The sequence below is a fragment of the Sphaeramia orbicularis genome, chromosome 5 (assembly GCF_902148855.1).
Source record: "Sphaeramia orbicularis chromosome 5, fSphaOr1.1, whole genome shotgun sequence".
Taxonomy (NCBI): Eukaryota; Metazoa; Chordata; class Actinopteri; order Kurtiformes; family Apogonidae; genus Sphaeramia; species Sphaeramia orbicularis.
In genome coordinates this window covers 50,383,005-50,408,523 of record NC_043961.1, presented here as the reverse complement: position 1 = coordinate 50,408,523, position 25,519 = coordinate 50,383,005, and the positions used below count along the sequence as shown (strand labels likewise).

At 38.1% G+C, this 25,519-nt stretch overlaps 1 protein-coding gene across 1 annotated transcript; it reads right to left on the bottom strand.

The window, feature by feature from the left end:
• Positions 1 to 1,085: 1,085 nt before the first annotated feature.
• Positions 1,086 to 22,715, bottom strand: smarcd1 (SWI/SNF related BAF chromatin remodeling complex subunit D1). The gene is made up of 13 exons (XM_030134528.1): positions 22,513 to 22,715; positions 16,600 to 16,775; positions 15,904 to 15,946; positions 13,822 to 13,944; positions 13,149 to 13,271; positions 11,532 to 11,648; positions 10,809 to 10,910; positions 10,481 to 10,642; positions 9,279 to 9,376; positions 8,039 to 8,174; positions 6,548 to 6,670; positions 5,045 to 5,146; positions 1,086 to 2,609 (listed from the first exon to the last, which is right to left on the bottom strand). Exons 1-13 carry the CDS (start codon positions 22,696 to 22,698, stop codon positions 2,556 to 2,558), a joined length of 1,545 nt encoding a protein of 514 aa, XP_029990388.1. The 5' UTR covers positions 22,699 to 22,715; the 3' UTR covers positions 1,086 to 2,555.
• Between the last annotated feature and the right edge of the window lie 2,804 nt (positions 22,716 to 25,519).

Here is a 25,519-nt window from a genome sequence, read left to right as displayed (position 1 = left end):
TTAGAAAATAACGAAAACTAATAAAAACTAGCAAACCTGCTCTAAAAACTAATAAAAACTAACTGAATTAGAGAAAAAAAAGGTCAAAACTAGATAAAACTAAACTATAATGAAAAATCCAAAACTGTTATATCCTTGGTTGTTGGTCGATTTTGTAACATAAAACTGAAGCATCTTCACTAGACAGCATTTCAGCCAATCAGCTGTCAGCATTCTGCTCCTCAATGCCCAGCAGAGCAATACAGAAGTCCATTTACAAAACCATGATTTTTTTTAGTATAATTTGGATACAGTTTGCACAGTTTTGGTGACAAAGCACAACTGGTAACATGTTGTTGATGAGAAATTCGTGCTCTTTCAGTCGACATAATTTATAAAAATGTGGGATAAAGCTGTCCAGACTGTCTTCTTCATTCATTGGTGTTAGAAGACAAAGAAGGGTGACATAGGCTTGGCAACTTTCAGGGATTATAGCAAAAAAAAATAACAGTCATGACAAAGTTGAATGCAACTTTTTTTGACAAGGGTTTGCCCTATCTTTTGGTGCCATTTAGAAGTCTGTATGACAGCTGCCCTCAGAGATGTTTTTTGAAGAATGGGAGTTTTTAAGGGTCTGTTTTACTTTGAAAAGCAAATTACCATGTTCTTGTTGGGAGTTAGCTCATGGGTGTCAGTGCATGATTTGTACGGCTCCGAGACCAAAAATTCAGTTTTCGTTTCTAATTATGTCACATTATTATGTCTACAAAAGCAAACATCAAAGCTGGAACGCTAAGTGTTTGTCTTAAATAGTCAAAACTGTATCAAGCAAAATGAAGTACAGAGAAGGATGAAAAGTAAAAATGGTGATAAATATTTACTCTCCTCGCTGTTATAGATCGTCATACAAGTATAGTTTACAAACTTGAAAATGCATGAGTCTAGTAACGTCATTTACAAGGCTTTTACACAGCCTAAATTAAACAGTGTAACTGAATAAATCTACCTCAAATATACAAACTAACTTTACACACATCATATGGACAGAGTAAAGCACCAAATGTCCCAGCACACTGCAGTTAAAATAAAGACCAAGCTCTGAATCAGAGTTTTACATATCCTTTATTATAACATAATAAGAACATACAGAAAAATAGGTTTGGTCCATGAAAAAGTCTGCAGATTCAAATAATACTACAATCCCCCAGTGTTGTGTTTTTACACCCCAAAGGTTCCCATATTTATTTCAGATCATCTACTCGCCCAAAACCTGATTAGTGTATTTCTGGAATTTATTAAACATAGTACGTGTCACAAAAGTTTTCAGTCAGCACTCTCGTCTTTGCGATTACAGATACACACGTGAAAGTTTAAAAAAAAAAAAGGCGTCAGTTCTTCAGCCATAGTGTCGGAGAAGCCACGACTCTTTCCATCTGCAGGGCCTTGTCAGACCGAGGCTGTGGTCGCTGTGTGGTTTCTCTGCTCTTCGGTAAAATACACAGAAGGCAGAGAAATCAACTCTTGTACATTTTGCTGCAAAGGAAACTACAGTCTTTATGATGCGGAGAGCTAGATCACTGTACTCAGAGAGGGCCGATTAAATATAAATACTGGTTCAACTATCTGAGCATAGACAAAGAGTTAAGAAAAACATCTGCCAGGACAGGAGATACAGTTTGACTTCACGTCCATCTTCATGTTTTTCTGTTCAGTATTTACAAAACTATATAGACTAGAGGTACTCATACTAACTACTTCCTTTATTATCTGTACTAACTAACAAGACAAGTACTGATATAATACACATTTTCTAAACCAAGAATCATTAATAATAATTATTTTAAAAAAAGCATTTAAAAAAATGGCACCAGCTACGTTTCATTTGCCACGACCGATTGTACAACAGACTGTGGCAAAAACTGTCAGAAAACCAATGACAGCTTCCAACAAAGTGACACATGAATGACCAGAATGTGCAGCAAAGTGCTCCCACTCATCACAGACACAACCACAATCAATATTTAACCTAACGGGGGGGGCTGGGCTAGGAGTGTAAAATGTAAATTTACTTTCCAAAAAGGGGAAACAAAGAGCAGCACATTCCTGCTGATTTAAGATTATATTTTTTTTTATTATCTTGGGACCAAATGCATTAAAAGTTACGGGGTACAGTCTGCCCTCTGTGTTATATTTAGGTACAATCTGTGCTTTTGTGTGGGCACAATGTATCAAAATGAATGGAATGCTTCTAGGTAAGGCTTAGACATGCAAGAGAAAATACTTTGTGCTCAATGAGCTTTGGTGAGAAAGGAGGAGGAGGAAGAGGCGCACGGAGGGGGGGATGCTATAAAAAAAAATGTGGAAACTGCAACTAAACTGTAGAAGTAGTTGAGCTGCAACATGAAGATAAAAAGCAACATCCTATATGACGCTGACACCATCTATCTATGTCTAAGTCTGTGAGAAAACTGGGAGGGTTTCATTTTCAACATCCCACACACACACGCACACACACTAGTTATCTTCAATAGCACGGCCTGTTTAGTCGATTGACTTCCATCTGTGGACAAATCTTCTTAGGTGTTCCTGATGCCAAGCGCCTGCTCCAGCTCCTGTCGCCTCTGCTGGACCTGAAAGCCATTTTCACATAGATGATTTAGTCTCCAGTAAATGATGAACAACCTGCTGCTAAATAAGCAGCTCTGAGACGGCGTTAATTAACAGGGTGTTTTCAAATGGTTGGGGAAAATTAGCCTGGTACTTACAGAAAATGCATTTACATGAACCACTAATAACTGAAATAATAGTTGGAATAAAAATACCGCTTTCAACCATTTCAATCAGAATAAAAACCCAATCTAATCAGTATATAAGGGCGATGAAAACATTTATAATCCCTTCAAAGAACATATTAGTGCTTAATAATCACTGCCTGGCTGGAATCAGTTTATGCCTTCAGATGAGATGTGTTAGCAGACCGACTAAAATATGCTGCTAGTATAACAAAATTATCTGTAGCTCGTACATTGAGTTTAGTGGAGACCTTCAAAACACGTTAGATCAGTACAGTCTTTAATGAGCACAACTCAACACACTAATATGTTGATGATCTCTATCCACACTACTGTTCTGACAAAGTTTTAGAAATGAGCTCAAAACATTCAAACATCACTGAACTGTGTATCAGGAATTGATGTAGATTGTTTGAATACCATCTTGAATCAAACCAGTGAAGGATATATAAGGACTAATAAGGCCCAACGATACGGCAGATGAGGGTGTGTGTGCTGTCATTTCATTAGTCATCTTTATCTGTCTGTACTATAACACAACCATGGAGTTTTGTAACTAAAATAGGGTCAGCAGTGTTTCTAAAAGGTTTTAGTTTGTTAAAAATCTGAGTTAAGAGTAGATAAAAAGTCATGTGTGAGTGTGGACATCATTACAATCTAATTCAGCAGTAAATGAGACAGTGTTATGGAGTTCATCCCTTTGTTGGAGAACTTCCAAGACTGGATTGTTGAATGTTGCGATGGTTAAAAGAGGTTCAATGAGATGTGTTCAAAAGAATGTCTGAAAAATTAATGATGCTGGAGAAGTTGGAGGAATAGGTTTTTCTTTCTAATATTTCTAGTAGTTTAGAAGCCTTACAGTGAGAGGATCCACTTCACACAACAGTATTTTATGTAGATTAAATACTCTGGGCATGTAAACACCTTATTTAGTATTCATATCTACAGCTACACTCAAATGTAATTAGGTTGAACTGCAGCTAGAGACATGGCTAACAAGCTGAGGTTTAGCAGCTGCCATATTTGTCATAGTTGAAAGTGTAAATATCATCAACCACTACTGATAGGCTTTGTAAAATTTTTACCTGGTGCGCCTCACATCCAAAGGACAGGCTTGTAATTACCTCCGCCAGGAGGTATTGTGATCACTTTGCTTTGTGTGCGTGCGTGTTTGTTTGTTAGCAAGATAACGCAAGAAGTTATGGATGGATTTTCATGAAATTTTCAGGAAATGTTGATACTGGCACGAGGAAGGAATTATTAAATTTTGGTGGTGATCGGGGGGGGTTAGATCTGTCTTGATGGAGGTCTGCGCTCACCAAGTGCTTTTCTTGTTTAAGTCCATTGTGTTCTTCTTAGTGCTGAAAAGGTTTTTTTTGTGGCTAATTGTTCCTTCTATTCACAAATGGAGCATAACAAAGAAAGCACTACTAATAAGAACAAATGCAGAGTATTCAGAGGATGGGTTCCTGATTTGACCAGTTTACACTGTAAGTCAAATGCTGACTTCAAACAAACTTGTCAGAATTGTCTTTTTAATTCTTCATATGAGTGGATTTTATGCAACACCATTCAAACTAAAAACAACAAAACCTACAATAGACGTATAAACTAAATCATTGCATCAAGCAAAATTTGTTGCACTGCATATACAGACTTAAAAAATGATAAACCTATCTTTTAAAAGCTCAGGTCAACAAATTCATCCTCTATGAATGTATTCCAAAGGCCATAGAAATCCATCAGATATTTTTTTAACCAGTTGGACTGAACTGGCCTCACTGCAAAAATCTAAATCTTACCAGATGTATTTTTCTCATTTCTAGTAAAAATACCTCATCACACTTAAAATAAGACATAATTACTTAAAGAGTAACTTTTCAGTGAGATATAAGAACAACAGATCTTGAAAATCTTATTTCAAGAAATCTTACCAAGGTCATTTTCACTTGTTCGACTGGCAGATTTTTTTTTTTGCTTAATTCAAGATTTTTTCGCTTAATTTAAGTAAAAAAATCTGCCAGTGGAACAAATGAAAATGATCTTGGTAAGATTTCTTGAAATAAGATTTTCAAGATCTATTGTCTAAAAATAAGTTCTTATATGTCACTGAAAAGTTACTCTTTATGTTATTATGTCTTATTTTATACATGATGAGATATTTTAACTAGAAATGAGAAAAATACACTTGGTAAGATTTTGATTTTTTCCAGTGCTCTGTCTTACAGTGGCTAAACAAAGAGAGGACAAAGGACAACATGCGTGCAGATTACCTTGGAGTAGAAGTAGCGACATACAGCCTCCTGGGCCCATGGCTGGTAGTAAAACTCTGCTCTTCTTTCTTCTTCTGGGTTTCCTACCACATCTGTCATGGTCTGTGAAGAGAAAATGCCCAAATTAGACCATACACCATCTTAAATAGCCTCGAGCTGAGAACAAACATCTAGTAAATCAAACAATGCTGCAGCAGTAATGGACATATTGTTTTGATAAGGTCGACTGAGCTGTTGCTGAGGGAGTCACCAGCCAGCTCTGGACCAAATTACTTCAATTTCACAGAAATTTAACTGAACAAACAGCGCAGGTGGGCGACAGTTGGTCACCTGCTCAGTCAGCATACAGAGGGAGGGGGGAGAAGAGCATGTGCTCAGTCCAGTAAATGGTTCCAACTCCCCCGTGACGCTGCCCTCTTGTGTTACAGCTCAGTGAGCAGGAGGGGCTTTGTGTGTCCAAGGCCAATTCATTCAGTCTTAAAACAAAGAGCCTTTCTGGATTTAACTTGAGTTTTAATTCCTTTAATTGAAATGCTTCGGCAAGTATTTGATTTTGGTTGGTCATTCAGTGTATTCCAAGGTCTGTTAATAAAATAAAACAGACTGTTGCTCTGCTGTTTTAAAGCAATATTAAATTCTTTACAGACATGTAATGAAGAGAACAATACACGTCCATTATTATTAGTACATTTACAATATGCTTCATCCTGTTGGCATTTATTTCACAATTATGACAGACTTAATGTACAATATCCCTGAGTTTGAGTTTTTAGACACCAAACCGTTTGACTTTATCTGCTTCCTTTTAAACCCTGTTGATTGTGTAACTTGTCTATTTTATTTTGTTACCTTTGTGAAGCACTTTTTTGATAAGGCATCTATAAATGAAGATTATGATAGCAATATTAAATAAACTAGTTTTTTCCTTGTAGTCCAAACAGATTCTGTGACACAGCAGACCACTTTCAACTATTGAGTTCCACATCCAGTATGAGATCAAAGCTGAAAAATTATATATTGAAGCTAATTAAGTTGATGTTAATTTTGTGTTTCTTTCTGATACTTTTATCCTTCATCATAAATGCTTAGATTTAGGGTTAAATTACTGGTTATTGGTTTGTTACTTTTGCATGTTGTCTTTCTTGCTTCTATTAAATGTGGTTTTTGTTGGAGTTTTGAATTAACTTTTATATGCTGTCATGTTATATTGAATTCTATTTAAGGTACCGTTGTTGGAAAAGCTGCTATTTCTTCCTTTTCATCTTTCTCAAAGCGGATTTGTTTGTGAAACACTGTTGCATAATCAGGTAAACTGCCTCTAGACCTCTGAGTAACTGACAGTAAGACAGAGTTTAACTTCTGAAATGACTTTAAAAAGGTTTTCTTATTTAAAAACACATAATATAAAACTGTTAACGCGTGTATGAAACACCGGTAACTGATGGGTTGTGAAGGTGAAGGCTGTCTCTCCACTGATTCCCTGCTGATGACGGTCACACTCACCTTGAGGTCTCTGCACTGGGACTGCAGCCAGTCGTTGATGAAGCCCTGAGGATCTCGAGCAAAACTCAGCATGAACTCTCTCTGGGTCTTCAGCTGGTTAATGGTCTCAATGGTTTCATGAATCTGATTAAGCAAACAAAGGAAGGACCATCAATTTTAATTAACTAATGAAGTTTTAATTAAACACTCACTGAATGTCATTAATCAAATCTAAGGCCACTAACAGAATATGCGAGCACAGATGTTTGCATATTAAAATCTTTCAGTGAAAGTCCATTCTCAGTATTAAAGGACCTTTCATAAATCTTCAAGTGTTTAATGGAAACTTGGTGGAAACTAAAAAAATCTGTTCTGAGGTGAAACAAAGCAATGATTACTCCATATATTCACATATGAATAAGTGAAAAATATCTGAGCACCACCAAATGTACTGTTCTTCAGCCAAACTTACACATGTGAGACTACAGTAAACAGAAACAACTGTTGCTTTTTCTAGAAGAAATTGGATTTAGATCATAGGAAATGCCATGTCAGACCACATACACAACACTGCAGCTGACTGTCTTGGTGTGCAGGGATCAGTTCAGTTTACATTAAAGCAGTGTTATTAAATTGTTTTTCCCCCAAATACACAATAAAAATTGACACTGAAGCTAATGGCGAGTTACAAAAGTGACATAAATGTCATAATCAAACTAATTTTTAAGACTGGGGGGTGGTGGAGTGGTGGGTGTCCCATTATCTAAAGACATTTCAATGCCTAAAATTCACATCATTGGATTTGCCTTTTTAGGAACTGAGGAAACTGGTATCCGGTCAACAGGAACAGGGTGGATGTGAGTAATTGTCACCAACCCAGAAATAATATCAAAAACTGAATGGTGACTACAAACAATACACAAGCTCTCTATTTACACTGTTGACTTGTGTCAGAACAAAGACTACCCAGGGGGATGTCTTTTAAGGGAAGGCTTCATGTCTTATCAGTGTGATTACAGCCATCAGAGTGAAGGTAATGACTGTTAGCAGGAGGTCAGGAAGACCTGGCTGACCTGGAAACTCGCTACAGAAAGGGCAATAATACACAGGCAACAATTGGTGTGAGCATGTATGTGTGAAATTGACCACAGCAGGCTCACAAAATTGAGGAGAAAAGGAGACATTGGAGGCAGAGGTTCAATGAAAAAATTGCCTATTCTCCAAATAATTACAAGCCATTTCAACTATTGGCTGAAGCTTAATGCCATCAATTTGAAACCATGCTATTTGTTGGAGTCCAAGCTGCAGAGCATTTACACAAGATTTAAAAGTGTAACACTTTAAAACAGCACAGAATAAGTGCAGAAACAGGAAACATGACTCCACCTATAGACATAACTTTCCTTCAGTGGACAGACCCAATGTACATGTGTAAAACTTTGGGGGATGAACACAAAGGTCAGTTTCATCTTCACAAAGAGCAGCTGGTGACTGCTGAGATGAAGTCTGTACCTTGTTGTCGAGTCCTGCTATTTCCTGCTGACTGGCTGTGGAGAGCAGGAATGAGTTCATCTGGGTTTTCAGCGTGTCGTCCACCTCAACGTCAATGTCATAGCAAGCAGTTTTCTTTTGGTCGTTAGGGTCCACACTGTTGGAAATATTCAGTGCTTACAGTTCATTCATTGCTAGTGTTATGTGAGGACAGCAACCTGACCTCAGACATATGAAAAATCTTAAAACAAAAAAAACTGTGGACATTGCTTATGCAATACACACTGATGCACAGACAATGGGGGGGTCAGAATAACAAAAACTAATCAGTGCTTGCAATGGTGCTACAGAATTGCTAATTGGTGCTCTCAATTCAATAATTACTGCTCTCAATATATCTGTATTGATTGCCTTGATTTAATAATCTTACATGCATATACAAACAAGCTTAAGAGGACATAGGTAAATGCAGTCTTTTTTATCAAACTAGCCATCAGTAAGAAGCAAATTAAACTTTAGCTACCCCGAATCACAGAGGAACCATCATAATAATGGACAATCAGGATATGATATAAAGGCTATGACTCTATCTCATTAAAATAATGATAAATAAAATCAAATTTATCTGTCATTCCCGAAAGCAAAAGCAGAAATTAAAGAAACAAAAAGAAAACTGATTTTGCTCAAGTGATGCATGTGCTGCTTTTTTTCTTGGTCAAAAATACTACGAGTCATCTATGAAAGACCTGAGTTCCCCTTTTGCCTTTTTAAAAACACAAAATAACTTTAATATATTCTTTCAGCAATTAAGAGTACCGCTATTATTATTGCAACGAACAGCGTCATTCTCCCCTTGTGTCTGTTGCTGAACATGCACAGATGCCCATTTAGCAGCAGCTTTTATCACATTTCTTGTTCTTCACAATCTAATCAATAACGATGAACAAAAGCTAAAGCAAGTGTTTTATAAATATTGTATCTGTTGTTTCAGGTCATGAAATAAGTCTGTGAAGCCCATAACATAGCACAGACACTGCATGGATATACTGTATTATTAGGCCTCTCAATATATCTGTGAGTAAGAAACATCACAGAGGAAGTTTTCATCAAATGTCTGACTGACTGCACCACATATGTTTACTGTCCTCTGCATGTGTATTAAATGTTAAATCCCAAAGCACAACTTGTGTAAGTAATTAGAGAGCACCTGTGTGACACCTCTGGGGCTCTGCAGTGGCGACCTTGTATTTAAAGACGTTACCTGATCACATGATTGATGATGATGGGCTCTGGGGGCATCAGGAGGGCATGCAGACGCTGTGGGATCTCAGAGAACTTCATTCGTTGAGTCTCAAAAATCTGAAAAATCAAGCATTATGCATATTGTAGTCATATGCTGATCCCACAGATTCATGTTGAATTTGTCAGTAAAAATACCAAGTGAACTATGTTTTTTCCAGTAGTCATTCAAGTATCATCTGTTTTATTTGAAACCTGTAATAAGTGATCTGGTCCATCTTTATATTTTTCCTACATTAATCATCTTCAGGTCGAATAGAACTTTTGGCGTCTAGTGTGTTGGACCTTGACTGACAGGTCTATGCGACAGCTCGCTCACCTAGCTGTCATAGACTCAGAATTTCTTTTTCAAACCAACTGCATTATTTAGCCAATAGACAGCGCCACTGCAGATATGGTTAATTAATAATTCCACTAACAAGACTGTAAAATGTTTTTGTGACACAATGCTCCTTTTGTCCAAATACAGCCAAATCACAAACTACTGGCCTCAAAATATCAGTTCAGAAACAAATGGGTGATGTCATGATTCCTTTGTCCACTACTTACTTACAGTATTGTTGGGACATTTTGATGTGGTTTACTGAATACACATTTATTCTATTGTGCTTCTGTTTGTACATTTGGTTTTATCCTTCATCTGGATTCTGCATGTGTAATAAACTTGATATTCTGGCTTCAACTTTCCTGTCAACTAAAACACATATCTGGCTTTATTTACAGTGGTTTATAGCCACAAATTACTTCTTATATACACAATCTATGCAACCAAGTAATTTTAATAAACAACTTTGAAAATTCCTTGGTATCATAAACTACATAATCTTATATGTTCAGCTTTCTATTGAGGTCACCATTAATTTTCCACAACCATCTGTTTATCTTGGCACAGTTGTGAAAAAAAATGTGCTGGGAAACCAGTCAGTGACTCACGGAGACAAAAGTCTCCATACAAGGAAAGAAGAGGAGAGAAAGCAACTGCACAACATCAAGTGCAGGAATGAGCAGGGACTGTCAAATATTTCCATTTTATGAACCACATAGAGCCTGAAACTTATTCTTGGAGTGAACAAAAAAAGAGGGGTATGGTAAAATATCCTGGAAATTTGATGCCAGTTTGGAAGGAAGTGGAAATTACCACAGGCTACAAAGGACCATACTGACCTGCTGCAGGTATTTGTCACAGTTGATGAACTCTCGCTCATGGGGGTCTTGGAGCTTATGGGTTTTGACGTACTGCCACAGGGCCTGGATGATGACAGGTCTGGTTTGTGTGTGGATACCCAGCATACGAGCCAGCCGAGGGTCCAGCTTGAACTGAGGGGGCTGTTTGGTGATAAAAACGAAGAAAGAAAATGAGTAATATTAAGTGCATATGCTGCCCAAAGCAGATTTGGCGCCTTTTTCAATTCAACTCTCTGCTAAGGTCAGAATTAAAGTTGGAAAAGAGCTTGAAGGAAGGATTCCTAAAGTGAGAAGCTGAGCTGAGTACCTGGTAGTCAAGCATGAGCAGAACGGTGCAGCGGACACCCACATCACCTGGCCTCTTCACCTGGAAACCATCAGTCTCCTGGGTGGTGGCAGTCCTATGCCACTGAAACCATTAAGAAAAAAGTCAGCTGCATTTGAATCTATTCATTTCAGTTTCCACTGTCAAAGCAGCAACACAAGTAATATTCACAGAAAGAACAGCAATTTTAAACATGACGTGCTGCACACTTTAGATCCCCCTCAGCCAAATATAGTATAAGATTGTGTTGAAAGTTATTGCCCTATAATTTAGATTGTCTTTGTGTAAAACTTATTACATATGTATTTATATTTGACAGTACTCAGATACTATAATTGCACAAGGCCATTTGACCTTGAAAAAGTAGGTCAAGGTCACCTATTTTCAATAGGCTTCTGCTCCATGCCAAGATGCATCCACAGTATAAATTTGGTGCAGATATCTCAATGTATTGTCTAGATAATGCAATTATGGTGTTGCATGGACAGACAGCCGGACCGACAGACAGACGACAAAATGATTACAATACCCCTCGGGTAAGGGGTAAAAACTGAAAAAAAAATATCTGATCATAAAAATGTTAAGGTACTGTTTCCAACACAAATATACCTGAATTCTGCAAAGAAAACACTACCAAGATGCATAACAATCTCAAGGAAGAAAATGAAATTAAAGAGTGACTGGTATACAATTCAAGTATCTTACTTCCACTAGGTGATTATCTGGACCATACAGATCCTTGTCCAATTCAATCACCAGGGACTTGAAGAAAGAGGAGAACTTTCTCTTCTGTTTGGTGGCTTCATACTTGGACACGGCCGTCTGCAAACAAATGTTGGGGTTAATGAGTAAAATCAATCTGTTGGTTTTATGTGTGTGTGGTTTTTTTTATCTGAAAAATAATAGGATGTAGCCTCTTAAGCCAAGTTGCTCCCAGTGCTGGGGGCGACCATTCAGGGAAATGTCTGTTGCCATGGTAATGCTATGCAATGCTTGTAACATGCTATACATCCATGTAAGACAAGAATGTCAGATAAAAGGTCGACAAAACCAATTGTCTGAAAACAGAACACAATCCATACAGGCACTTAAATGGGCAAATATATACAGTCAGAGATGAGCATATGACATGAATGATTTCATAAAAGAAAAATAGGACCTTTATCTCACTGGCATGTCCTATCAACAATCAATAGCAAGTTGAATTTGCGTTATGTTGGAGTCCTATGGTCTTGATGCAGGAGCTCAATCTCCCAATAGAAGTGGGTGGTATTTTCACTTGAGGAGAAGTCAACACATTGAATGTCCATATCTGTCTTCCTATCAGTGCTCAATAGTAACTAGAAGCACTCGGAGAGCGCAGACCTCCGCCAAGGCTGATCAGTGGGCCCCCCCGTGGGCCCCCCCACCCCCGATCACCCCCAAAAGTTAATCATTTCTTCCTTATCCCATTTCCAACAAACCCTGAAAATTTCATCAAAATCTGTCCATAACTTTTTGAGTTATGTTGCACACTAACGGACAGACAAACAGACAGACAAACAAACCCTGGCAAAAACATAACCTCCTTGGCGGAGGTAACTATAATGATATCTCTAACCATTTCCATGTTATAAGCCATCAAAATATGGACCATTATTGAGTAAAGACACATTTTTAATATTTCAAAAATTAAAAAATCTAAATTTCTCTAAACTGTGAACAAACTTGGTAGACATTTCCCCAAGGAAGCTACATATGGAATTTGAAATAAATTCGACCGTTACTTTCATCAGAGAAGATGTTATGATGATAGAAATTGCTAACAAAGATGATGCCAGGCACAACGCCTTCACAATAGCTCACACCCTTGGCCAGTGCTCTAACCAGTGCAACAAACTTATCACTGCTAAGCTAACACTCAGCAGATCCAACAATAGAAGTATTAGTGCTCTACCACTAAAACTCACTGAATGAACCTAAGAAGAGGAAAAATAAAGGTTGCATTATGACACAATGATTACGTATTTTGTCTGAAATTGACTGATTTCTAATCATAACCTAATCATTTCTAATCATCCTTATCATAAGTGCATTGGCTGATAGCTGAAGTTTCTTTCATATAAAACTGTTTTGTGTTACACTAAAATTATTCCCACTGGAAACAAATGGCCCAGGATACATTAAGCATCAACCCTTAGTTTTGAAGCAGTTGTTGAAAGAGGCAAACAAACACTACTTGAAATTGCCACTCCACCATTTACTTAGCCATAAATACCCATAAAGTATGTGCATGAAGATCTCAAAACACAATAGATCCAGTATACAGTGTAAGAGGCTTACATCCTCCAGCAGGCGGCCCTCAACACGTAGCTCCCATGATGCCACTGTTCCTTCACCGTCCTCAGCATCAGGCTTCGCAGGGTTGAAAGTGTTTGATATGAAGATCCTAAGCTTTCGCTTTTGCTACAATCAAGGCAACAAAAGGAAATTCGTATGACATTAGGCACTCAAACATCTAAAATCTAAACTGATAATGGGCACAGCTGGAAGAACTACTGTGTAAACACAGCACAGCAGGTTAGTGTAGAGAATGTTAAGAGGATCAGCAAATATGTAATAATGACAGATATAATGGTATCTCTGCTGATCCTTTACATTAAGTCTTTTATATGAATTTAACTTTAGATCAATTGAATGGTCTTCGATGAAACATTGAGATCAAGACAAAGACACGGACGCAATCTCAGACATGACATCTGCAGAGTACACGCTTTAATTATGATGGTATCGTATGACACATTTTACATTTATTAAAAACTGCAGCTCCTCGCATTTAGATATTGCACTAAGTCACAGTTTGCCATTTTAATAACATTTTGTATATTTCTTCAGTCCATTACCAGTTGTCTGCTAGTACATATGCTAGATCACAAGAGCAAAGCCCACCTTGATGTGCAACATGGGAAAAATGTATAAGCTTAAAGCCTTGAAGTGAAAATTCAGTAAGCAATACCTTAATAGGCCTTTTGAGAGCCTCCTGAATGTCCAGTCTCTTGCGCATGATGGTCTGGTCAAGTTTCCTCTCAAAAGCCAGCAGATCCATGTAAGCCTGAGACTCTGGGACCAGTTCCCTAATCTGGGGAAAACAAAAGACAATGATTTTTACCAGTGCAACATTCAGAATACTCCAAGAAGAATTCAGTGTTTCAGAAGAAAACAGACAGTATCAAAAAGCAGAACAGGTTTACACATTAACTTATCAACTTAACATTGAGTACTGTAAAATGGAGGGTGTTCTTGATGATTTCCAAGGTAAAGTAACTGGACTAAACAAATAAAAAGAGTATTTTTTTCTGTCAGAGGGGTGGACTACATAAGAATAAATACACTATATTGCCAAAAGTATTGGCTCACCCATCCAAATAATCAGAATCAGGTGTTCCAATCACTTCCATGGCCACAGGTGTATAAAATCAAGCACCTAGGCATGCAGACTGCTTTTACAAACATTTGTGAAAGAATGGGTCGCTCTCAGGAGCTCAGTGAATTCCAGCGTGGAACTGTGATAGGATGCCACCTGAGCAACAAATCCAGTCGTGAAATTTCCTGGCTCCTAAATATTCCACAGTCAACTGTCAGCTGTATTATAAGAAAGTGGAAGTGTTTGGGAACGACAGCAACTCAGCCACGAAGTGGTAGGCCACGTAAACTGACGGAGCGGGGTCAGCAGATGCTGAGGCGCATAGTGCGAAGAGGTCGCCAACTTTCTGCAGTCAATCACTACAGACCTCCAAACTTCATGTGGCCTTCAGATTAGCTCAAGAACAGTGCGCAGAGAGCTTCATGGAATGGGTTTCCATGGCCGAGCAGCTGCATCCAAGCCATACATCACCAAGTGCAATGCAAAGCGCCGGATGCAGTGGTGTAAAGCACGCCGCCACTGGACTCTAGAGCAGTGGAGGCGCCTTCTCTGGAGTGACGAATTGTGCTTCTCCATCTGGCAATCTGATGGACGGGTCTGGGTTTGGCGGTCGCCAGGAGAACGATACTTGTCGGACCACATTGTGCCAAGTGTAAAGTTTGGTGGAGGGGGGATTATGGTGTGGGGTTGTTTTTCAGGAGCTGGGCTTGGCCCCTTAGTTCCAGTGAAAGGAACTGGGAATGCTTCAGCATACCAAGACATTTTGGACAATTCCATGCTCCCAACTTTGTGGGAACAGTTTGGAGCAGGCCCCCTTCCTCTTCCAACATGACTGTGCACCAGTGCACAAAGCAAGGTCCATAAAGACATGGATGACAGAGTCTGGTGTGGATGAACTGGACTGGCCTGCACCGAGTCCTGACCTCAACCCGATAGAACACCTTTGGGATGAATTAGAGCGGAGACTGAGAGCCAGGCCTTCTCGTCCAACATCAGTGTGTGACCTCACAAATGCGCTTCTGGAAGAATGGTCCAAAATTCCCATGAACACACTCCTAAACCTTGTGGACAGCCTTCCCAGAAGAGTTGAAGCTGTTATAGCTGCAAAGGGTGGACCCACGTCATATTGAACCCCATAGACTAGGAATGGGATGTCACTTAAATTCATATGCAAATCAAGGCAGGTGAGCAAATACTTTTGGCAATATAGTGTATATGACTGCATTAGTATGAGTCTGGATGTCAGATCTGAGATTACTTTGTTTATCCTTAACATAGGGTATGAGTCAGACTAGGAGAGATACATTTATCATTTCTCAGATAATGGGTGTACTTTACAGAGTTTTTACTCACAATTATTGCACAGCATACAATAATGTCAGCATAGACTTTCAAAGATGCATTTCAGCTAATTTTTTTGGACATTTAAATATGATAAGAGATAAACTGACTTAACCCAACATTAACAACACTGACACTTATATCTTCAACAAATTATCTTGCTTTCAGTAACGCCCCATTAATCCTTTCATCAGAATCATTACTGTCTTTTACAGACAAACACCCTAGTGTTCTGGGCCACATGAATTAAAATTCCAATGGCATAGCAAATGCAATCTCTAACAACTCAAGGCCAGAAGTAATGGATTTCCATGCCTGTTGTTTAATACTCACCCTCTGAGGTAGAATTTTATCAGCCATCTTCTTCTTCTTTGTGCTGTAGAAATAAATTATCAAAGTAAGATAAGTTTTTCACAGTTTGAGTCAGAGCAGCTCTCTGTGTTTTCAAAACAAGACAAAAGAACCCATTACGTTCCACTACTCCTAGGTCACACACACACACACACACACACACGCACACACGCATACACATACACACGCAAAAGCAAACATGTATCAATATAATGACAAAAATTCTGCCCCACTGGAAATGAAGTTAATTTTTCTATTCTGATCTCAATCGTCTATTTCTCCAACTAAATGTGATCTTGGCTACCTTAAACATTCAATTAAAATGTTCTTTCAGCATCTTGTTTTGTGTTTTTTTTTATCCTTAAGGATGTTTTTTTTCATTCATCAGTTAATAACAATAAATGTCAGTTAATAACATTAAATGTTAAATCACCTCTTCTTTTGAGCTAGAAAGGCTAACTTTGGGGCAAAAATAACAGATGTTTAGTTGTCATTTTGTTGTGATTCTAAGCTATTCTTTGAGATCACATGACAAATAGTGAAACGTTTTGGAAACCTAGAGGTAAATAAATGAATAAGTCATACTATAAAAACATACCAATAATTACCATGATCTTTTTAATGGACAGCCCTACTTTGTTTTCTGTTTGAACAGAAGTGGCACAGACGAGGACTTACTGCTGGTTGCGGCTCTGCTGCTGAACCTGTTGGATCTGTTGGGGGGCAGGTCTCTTCCGAGATGGATCCATCACACCAGGCATCCCAGGGCGAGATACAGGACTCCCACCATATCCTGGAGGGCCCATGGCTGGTCCTTGAGGTGTCATACGACTGGATGGTGGCATCCCTGGTCTCTGTAGAAGATGCACAAAAATTAATTTTTTAGAGCTAAAAAACTATAACATACAAACAGGCATATTGTGTTTCACTTAAGACTTGTTACTAACAGACTGTTGTAAAAGAGGTATTTTCAAGCTTGTGTGAACTAGTAATTTTTCTGCCAACAAAATGGTTGATAACACAGTAAAGTAAGTAACAATATGGCGACTATGCTGAACCACTTGTCTGCTGAAAAAAATAAATACCAAATTTTTGGCATTTAGAAGAAGACCATGTGTGCTTTTTTATATCCAAACACATTGGATTACTTTGCTTGTAAATATCTCCCACTTTGCCATTAGTAAACGACTTTTTTGATGAATTTTCATTGAGTACATAAAGGTCTTTCTGACTGACTAATTATTTAACTTGGGAGCATGTTTGCACCTTAGAGAACAGGGTGGAAAAAGCATCAAAACCTGTAAATGCCTTTCGTTACATGTGTTAATAATTCCAGTCCCAGTGTTTGAGCACAGGTATCTTGTTCACACACATGTACCTTACAGGTTTTCATTTAGTAAATAATTAGTTACAATAGGCAGTTATCTAAGGCAAAAGCTTGCATTTTTAAAATTTATTCTATCCCTTATTTTAACCATTCTTGAATTGCTTTTAAATATGCATGATGTTCAATATGGTACACTTGCTCCTATCAAATACACTTATGCACAAAAGACAGAAACTGACTGATACTGAGCATGTATATTAATACTCGTAAAAGTGCTCCGATACAAACACACCGATACCACTTGACGGCAGCCTGGCATTAACCTCATAGTGCAGCATGTACGCAGTGGAGGAGTAATGTCAGCAGTTTTTCAAAATAAATGACGGTGGCAAAAGTAATGGTGACTGCAATTTGCATTAACAACACAGATGGATACGGATGGAGCGTACTGTCTGTCCTCTGCGTACATTCCGTACGTAATTCTGTCCGTTTTCCAGGAGCCTGCAGATGCATACCCAGAGCCATATAAAATTATTTTATAAGGCTCTATGTGTACCCAGAAGGAGAAGCAGGACCACTGGGAAGGTGGCGGAGGTAGGAGGTAGCGGATCTTTTCAAAGAGCAACTGTGTGAGTTAGTGAAAAACTACTGACATACTTATGACAACTATCCTCATCAATATCAGTATTAGTATCCACATTAGTATGACCTCCTCTGTCATCACCATGTTTGTTATTACTGACTTCCTTCTTCAAAAAAAAAAAAAAATTTACTCTTCTTCGTGGTATTTGGCAAGTATGGATAATTAAGAGTAGTGCCCTCTGGTGGACTGATTAAGAAATGCTTATTCCAATGCATTAAATGTCAGTAGCAGCTAGGGATGCAATGGTACAGGTTATCCACGGTTCGGTATGTATTGCGGTTCTTGAGTCACGGTTCACAGTACGGTACGGTACGGTTCAGACGAAGAGGCCGGATGGAGCCCAGCTGTGTGCCAAAACATAACTGGGAGTTGATGGAAAGCCTTAAGGCTCATTTATGTTCTCTTCATATAAGTAAATAGATAAGCCTGTTTCTAATGTTGTTATGCATCACTGCCTTCATACTTCCTTGTGTCCAGTACGTTGGAATGAACGTTTCTCATTCAATCCACCAGAGGGCGTCGTTCTTAATTACCATACTGGCTGAATACCATGAAGAAGAGTAAAGTTTTTTGAGAAGAAGAAGAAAGTCAATAATAACAAATATGGTGACGACAGAGGAGGCTTTACTAATGGTAAGGGTAGTTGGAAGTAGAAGGGCTGTGCTCCGCTGTGTCTGGCTCTAGACGGGTTCTGCTGGGTCCTGCTCTAGATGGGCTCCGCATCCAGCTCCAACCAATGACAGCAAAATTCCCTAAATCATGCAAGGCTCTAACATAAACACGAGTTTTCTGGAAATGTCATTTGAAAATGACAAATGAGCCATACCATGTTACATGCTCGTACCAAACTGTGAGGGGCATATTGTTCAGTGCAACGTGTACCGTTGCACCCCTAGCAGCAGCCAGACTAATGACAATGACAAAAAAGCACATTTTCAAAAGTAACTAAGAACTATAATGGTATTATTAAGTACTCATATTGGTACTCTGTATTGGCAAGTAATCAAATGTAAGTACTTGTACTCGGTCTGGAAAAAAGTGGTATCTATGCATCCCTAGTCCAATGTAGTGGCTGGGAATTTGCAAGTGATAAAAAACTGCCTAGCCTGTCAAAATAAAATATGCAAACTTAGTGTTGACCAATAAATTACATTGTCTTTGGAATATTAATATTACAATAGACTGCCTGAAAAGCAAGTGATAAGAAAAACAGAAAACATGGGGAAGGGGGGTATGACTGGCAATCATCCAGTTTGCTCACTAAATGCAGGCTTAAAATAATTTGTTGAATGTTTAAAGATGGCCATAGGCTAGCCTGTGTTAGCAATGGACCCATAAATGCAATGGCTGATAAGCACTCAACATTTGCTCATTCTAAGTCATACTGTAACTGCGTCACCATCAAACATGTCACTGATCATCAAAAATTTTCCTCATGCAGGCTTGTTTTCTACAATGGTTAATCTCCCACTGTTGCTATGACAACAGGGCACTATAGCTTCATCAGTGTTTCACTTCATAACTGCAGTAGCGACAACGTAAGTAAAGGTACTATGAAAACATGAAGGTACATTAATCAAACAGAGCTAATCATGTCACAATAATAACAATACTTCAGCAACCACACCTGTTCAGAGATACAAACTGAGACAATTTACAAAGAAAATTTACAAAGACTCATGCTCATTTCTAAAGTTGCACTTCATGCAAAAGCTAAGATGGCAGAACACAAGGTCAGTATATAATGAAACTACTGTGATGTTCAAGCACAAATCAAAATCTGCTATTCACTGATTTTTATCCTTATCAATGTTGCCAGGGCAGAAGTGTTAATTCAGCAGCAGATCGCCTATTTTAAATAATTTCATTCCAGATGAAGATGCTCAAGTACTAGAAAACCATGAGGCAAGCACCAGCTAAGAGTCCTGTACTGTTAACAAAAACACAAACGCTTCTCTTTGTCATGAGGTCAAACAGCTCTAATATCTGAAGCATTCGCAAGCGATGTCAATTCTTATGATAAAAAGAGGCAGCAACAGGTTACATGCAAGCTCCTTCAAAAGAAATAACACAAAACAACAACCTCTGACAACTCACCAATCCATGTGCTAAAAACTCAAACAGACGACTCCGTGTATCTGACTGCATGGGTGCAGGTGACAACAGCGGATAAACGATAAGTCACTGACAGCAGCTATCTTTTAGGCAGCAAGTCCAACTAATATGACATGGAGGCAAAATACACGTGTCTCTGCCTGCAGTGGAGGGAGGAATGGAGCAAAACTGACAATGACTTGTCAGTAATGAGTAGATGAATGTACTCAGCTGTATTCATGAAACTCAGAGGGCAAAGATGTACTACATGTCTATCATTTAGTACTCCTTACACTATGCATCGGTACAACCTTGGTTTACCTGAGAACAAAATGGAGCTTTGCAGTCTTCAGTGTACGAAATCCTCATTGACTGCTCTGAAAAGCGGCTTGTGCGAGTGAAAGCATTCAAGGACGATGCAGAATAATGTGGCATCTTTTCACTGAGCTGTGATTCAGGTTGCCAGGAGCTAAACAGCAAACACTTCAATAGCACTAAGGCAATGAAATTCAGAAATATAATTATGCCAGGAACCTGAATATTATCTGGAGATATAACTGCAATCAAATACAGTCCACCAAAAATGGTAAAAACACAGTACCAGTACCATAAAGTGGTTTTAACAAAACACAGTACTGCTCTAAATATTGATTCTTGATGTCTTTGTTTGAATAGAAGCAGCGCTATATCTACTGACTGCTAAGAGGGGTGGAGGACTTAAAAATAATTAAATAATTCACAAGTTGGTTTAATTCTTGTTGAATTCAAAAATTTAGAAAGCTAGGGACCAGCACTGCAAATTAGCCTGGGGTATTGAATGCTTTGGTCTGTGCCAACAATCTGTCCATGCTAACTTAATTGTCCCTACAAACAAACACTAAATTAAAAAAAAAATTATCCGTGCCATATTTGTGAAAAAAAGTTGGCAACATACCCTGACTGTATTTACAACTAAAAGTCTAATCACATTCATAAGCATGTTCTCCAAATGTGTGGAAGACTTAGCCTCACTGGGTTAGGGAGTAATTTTATATCAACTGCACTTTTTACTGCAGTATATACAAAACTTTGAACAGAGCAAATAATTCAGAAGAATCCCCAAAAAGCTAGAGGCTTGCCACATTCGTATTCCACTAAACAGACTTAGTTGTTGCATTAAAAAGTCTTGGATGCTGCACCTAGGCCTAATAATGGCTGTAACAATCTAGCTAATAAGTTTTAACTCACACAGGACAGAGAACTCATGAGTTATGTATTTGTACTACGTTTATAACACAATCCACAGTACAGCAGAACAATATCCAGACTGTATAATTGTATGGTGAGGCCAGTCCAGTTAACAGTCACATTGCTATCCATAACACACTGTGGAAATATTAAGTTTTCTTTTAATTAATGTTTACAATAATTTTCAGGCATGGGTGTTGAAAAGATGCACCTGTTAATACTATAGACTGCTGTAGTTTCTAATAATATAATTTTGGAAAGAATTTCTACATACAGGGCAGTTCAGACTTCTCTTACAGTTGTAAAAGCAGTCACAGAAACAGAAAATCGAGGATTCTGATGCACCTGCACCAAGACGCATCACGTATCACATATGCATTTGAATATAACAGAGGCCAGATAAGAGGTCTCACCAAACCACCACCACCAACACCAGAAGTTACATTGAGGGTTCATGTATTTGAGATGGCCGTGATCATTGTACAAAGCATTTAACAAGAAACACAGACTCAGAACACGGCATCATACATTGATATAATCTAATATTATAATAATACATGGCGTGTTTATTATAGTATAAAACATGGTGGTTTGTCGGGGTATAAAGTTTTAAATGTCTAAAACCAGTGTTTCTTTTAGAAGAGCTGTTGTGTAAGTGTCTCTGCACACCAGGTAAAAAGTAAGTGACCCGAAACAGGCTAAGGTGCTACCTTAGAATGAGATCTGGGCAGTTTTTACTCACTTCCACTCAGAATTATTTCATCTGAAACTGCACTGTCACAAAGTAGAGCGTTTCTTGGAGGCATGCGATTCATTCATAAATGGGCCAGTCCTATTCTTTAACTTGAGTGTTAACGAACTTTCGTAATCAATGATAGGCTGAACTTTTGAGTTAAGTCTTGCGATGAGAAACGCTCCCCTCGACAATCTGATCACAAACAAATTCAACTTCAAAAAACGTCTCTCTGAAGGAGCGGAGCACTACTACTTTCATTGGTAGCAGCATTCATAAGCTAAGCTAATAGGCTACCGTGACTAACTGGCTAGCTAAGTTAATGTGAGCGGGCGGGAGGGTTAGCAAATTCAAACAACAAACAAACTCCCAAAGTCATTTATGGAGGCTGAGTTTAAGTTTTTTGCAGGAATAGCAACATTTCGCTAAGATAACCAAATAGTCTGCGTGGTGGCCTGTTCCGGTAAAGGTGGTTACCGTTAGCCTCCACTGACAAAGCAGCCATAAGAGGCTTTGTTCTAGCGGACAAGCTAACGCGTCAACAGCAAAGATGGAGTGATGTCTCACCGGGTAGCCAGGCCCGGGCATCGGGGAGCGGTACATGTGATTCTGCGCAGCCGGCGACGGTCCCATCCTTCCAGAGGGAGTCCCGGGTCCCATGCCCGGTCCTGCTCCCGGTACCGGGGGTCCAGGTCCCATTGCGCCGCCGCCACCGCCAGTTGGAGCAGATTGAAACCCCCCTCTGGCCGCCATCTCCTCTCAGAATGTCGCCGCCGGTAGAAGAACCGAGGTACCGCGAGAGCGAGAGCAGCGCTTCCCAGGCGCTGATGTCTCATTAGCGACCCCTGGTGTTCGCCCTCAACACTCCGAGAAATGAACGATAGTTAATTAAAATATATGGAAACCACTAAAATAAGCTGACTAAAATAACTAACCTGGTTAGATATACAGGGTGGGGAAGCAAAATTTACAATGAACATTTAGTTGTTTTTTCTCAGCAGGCACTACGTCAATTGTTTTGAAACCAAACATATATTGATGTCATAATCATACCTAACACTATTATCCATACCTTTTCAGAAACTTTTGCCCATATGAGTAATCAGGAAAGCAAACGTCAAAGAGTGTGTGATTTGCTGAATGCACTCATCACACCAAAGGAGATTTCAAAAATAGTTGGAGTGTCCATAAAGACTGTTTATAATGGAAAGAAGAGAATGACTATGAGCAAAACTATTACGACAAAGTCTGGAAGATACTATTAAAGAAGAATGGGAGAAGTTGTCACCCGAATATTTGAGGAACACTTGCGCAAGTTTCAGGAAGCGTGTGAAGGCAGTTATTGAGAAAGAAGGAGGACATGTAGAATAAAAACATTTTCTATGATGTAAATTTTCTTGTGGCAAATAAATTCTCATGACTTTCAATAAACTAATTGGTCATACACTGTCTTTCAATCCCTGCCTCAAAATATTGTAAATTTTGCTTCCCCATCCTATATGCAAACAAACGTGACCAGATTCTACAACCAAAAGACATAGGGCAGAGAAGTTTTTTTATATTAATTTTAGTATGTAGGTTATTATTATCATTTTTAAAATGAAAAATACCATTTTATTTTGATTTATAGTTCTTCTCCACTACATCTGAACGGCAAATATTGCACATTTCACTCCATCTGTCAGCTACTAGACTTGTGTTGATTTTGAAAAACAGAAGGATTTATTGTTCTTTTATGTGTTGACTTTAACCCTTTCATGCATAGTGGTCAGTACAGTGGACAGCTATTCCACCGCTGTGCTTTTGTATATTCATGGATTTTATTGTTTTAGTTCCATATCAGCCAACATGCATCAGACCATACACTGCAATTCATACCATTACTGTAACTTTACTGTTCTTGATAAACCTGATCTAGAGTAACATGTTTACGTGTAAATCAATTGCATTTATTGTTATTAGTCTGTAATTAACAGGGTTTTTTTAAACAAAAGTTTGTTTGTTTGTTTTTTTTTTTGCATTATATCTCCATGAATTAAGTAATGACCGGTATTAGCATGTTCAAATGTGAGAAAATATTAGATTAGCAGCATTAAAAATGTCTGGTATAGGTCCATACTGTCTTCCACATATAATTATTGTAGGTAATTCATTTATCAGACAAACTAGTAAAGCAAGTCAACAAACAACTACCCCTGTCTGAGAAATGAATTACCTACAATAAGCATTAAAAATGTTTTTATTTCTTAGTTTTCACACAATAGATCAGCAAATATATGTTTATTTGCTTCAAAAATTAAATGCATGGTGTCCAGCTGAGCGGGCATTTTTGTGGCTCCATGAAAAATAGGTTCAGAAGAAAATTTTCTTTAGGTATGTTTTTTTCATGCCTAAAGAGGAATAAAAACACTCACTCTTGATTAAGGGTCTCATAATTCATGCATGAGGGTTAATATTCATTTTAGTATGTAGGTTATTATTATCTTTTTTTTTTTTTTAAACAAAAAATACCATTTTATTTTGATTTATAGTTCCTCTCCACTACATCTGAATGGCAAATATTGCACATTTCACTCTATCTGTCAGCTACTAGACTTGTGTTGATTTTGAAGATTTGGGAAAAACTGAAGGATTAATTGTTCTTTTATGTGTTGATTTTAACCCTTTCATGCATAGTGGTCAGTACAGTGGACAGCTATTCTACCACTGTACTTTTGTATATTCATGGATTTTATTGTTTTAGTTCCATATCAGCCAACATGCATCATCCCAATCACTGCAATTCATACCATTACTGTAACTTAGCTGTTCTTGATAAACCTGATCTGCACTAACGTGTTTGAATGTAAATCAATTACTTGTTATCGTTATTAGACTGCAGTTAACATTTTTTTTTTTTTTTTTTTTACACAGAAGTTTGGTTTTTTTTGCATATTATCTCCATTAAGTGAGTAGTGACTAGTATTAGAATATGTTAAAATGTGAGAAAACATCAAATTAGCAGCATCAAAAATGTGTTTATTTCATAGATTTCACACAGTATATCAGTAAATATGTGTTTCTTTGCTTCAGAAATTAAATGCATGGTGTCCAGCTGCAACTGAAAAAAAAAAAAGAAAAATAGGTTCATAAAAAGTTTTTCAATCGCATTGTTTTTTTAATGCCTAAAGAGGAATAAAAACACTCTTGTTTATGGCTCCCATAATTCATACATGCAAGAAACCTCTCTTTTGTATTAAGCTAAATAAACTCTTTAAACCCCCCTTGAACGTGGAAATATCTTGTCACAAAGCTGAAAACAGACCCTTTGTTGTACCATCAACAGTGGTCAACTTAACATGTGCAGCAGTAAAATGCAATATACACATGAATGTAGCTGTAATCTGAATCCAGAGATGTCCTATTAAACATTAAAACACTGACAGGAACCATTTTACAGTTCAATGATTGCCTTTTAAGTACATTTTCTGAATAATACATATATTTTACTTGTAGTGATGTATTTTCATGTAACCCACTGTTACTTTTACTTAAAGGGTATGAATACCTCTTCATTAAAACAAATTATAAAGGC

Bases quoted from the DNA above. Each gene is read 5' to 3' on its own strand.
- smarcd1 (XM_030134528.1), bottom strand. From the start codon at position 22,698: ATGGCGGCCAGAGGGGGGTTTCAATCTGCTCCAACTGGCGGTGGCGGC. The intron at 16,776-22,512 runs GTGAGACATCAC...CATCTTCTACAG, and splicing joins TGCCCGGGCCTGGCTACCCG to AGACCAGGGATGCCACCATC. The intron at 10,643-10,808 runs GTACTCAGCTCA...ATCACCAAACAG, and splicing joins TGCTCATGCTTGACTACCAG to CCCCCTCAGTTCAAGCTGGA.